The 684-nt window shown below is 42.0% G+C and overlaps 1 protein-coding gene across 1 annotated transcript in view; it reads left to right on the top strand.

Annotated features, from left to right (window-relative positions):
* LOC107577032 (transmembrane protein 120B-like) overlaps window positions 1-678 on the top strand; it is a gene marked incomplete at its 5' end in the record, with an annotated part of 5,110 nt that extends 4,432 nt beyond the window's left edge. The window contains 2 exons of the mRNA XM_016263153.1: window positions 156-224; window positions 372-678. Coding sequence (XP_016118639.1) covers window positions 156-224; window positions 372-485 — 183 coding nt within the window. The remainder of the gene's footprint in view (window positions 1-155; window positions 225-371) is intronic.
* Window positions 679-684: the final 6 nt, after the last annotated feature.

The raw sequence follows: 684 nt of genomic DNA, 5'->3' as shown, positions 1-684 counted from the left end.
TTTTTGATCGAATAAATGCAGCCTTTGGTGAGCATGAGAGACTTCTTTCAAAAACATAAAAAAAATGTACAGATCCTGAACTTTTGAACAGTATTATATATTGATTCCGTTGACAGGCATGTAAAGAATTGTGTTGTTTTCTCTCCTCTGGTCAGTTTTGGCAGCTGTACAATGCTGCGAGTCTTTTTAAGCTGTCTGCCCGTGATGACTGCAAAGAATGGCAGGTAAAGAGAGCAGCTGAAGTTGTCAGACATCACTAGTATTGCTCAAAACCCCAAGTATTAGTCTTCTGCACATTTCTCATCCAATACTGGTATTCATTTTGCCAGTATTGCAAATAGATTTTTGCACTTAAATGTTTTGTTTTCCAGGTGTTCATGTTGGCCTTGACGTTTCTCATCCTGTTCTTGGGAAATTTCCTCACAACTCTAAAAGTGGTCCACCAGAAGCTCCAGACGAACAGAGAAAAGGTTAAAAATAACTGACGAGACGCCAACTGGAAGATTTCATACGCAGCGAGGCCAGTGTGGAAGTCACAGAACTGAACTTCAAAGCGCACAAAACTGTTTCGTCTATAGGAGTCACGTCCCACAAGCTGTTTGGAGAGGGTTGGAAGCAGATGTTGACGTCTCTGCGAACTCGTTTCAGCAGCGGCAGTGAAACTCAAGATTTCGTGTCACGTTG

This window comes from Sinocyclocheilus grahami, unplaced genomic scaffold (genome assembly GCF_001515645.1).
Source record: "Sinocyclocheilus grahami isolate Dianchi unplaced genomic scaffold, SAMN03320097.WGS_v1.1 scaffold4932.1, whole genome shotgun sequence".
Lineage (NCBI taxonomy): Eukaryota > Metazoa > Chordata > Actinopteri > Cypriniformes > Cyprinidae > Sinocyclocheilus > Sinocyclocheilus grahami.
Note: the sequence above shows the minus strand (reverse complement) of the source record. Positions and strands in the feature narration are given on the sequence as shown.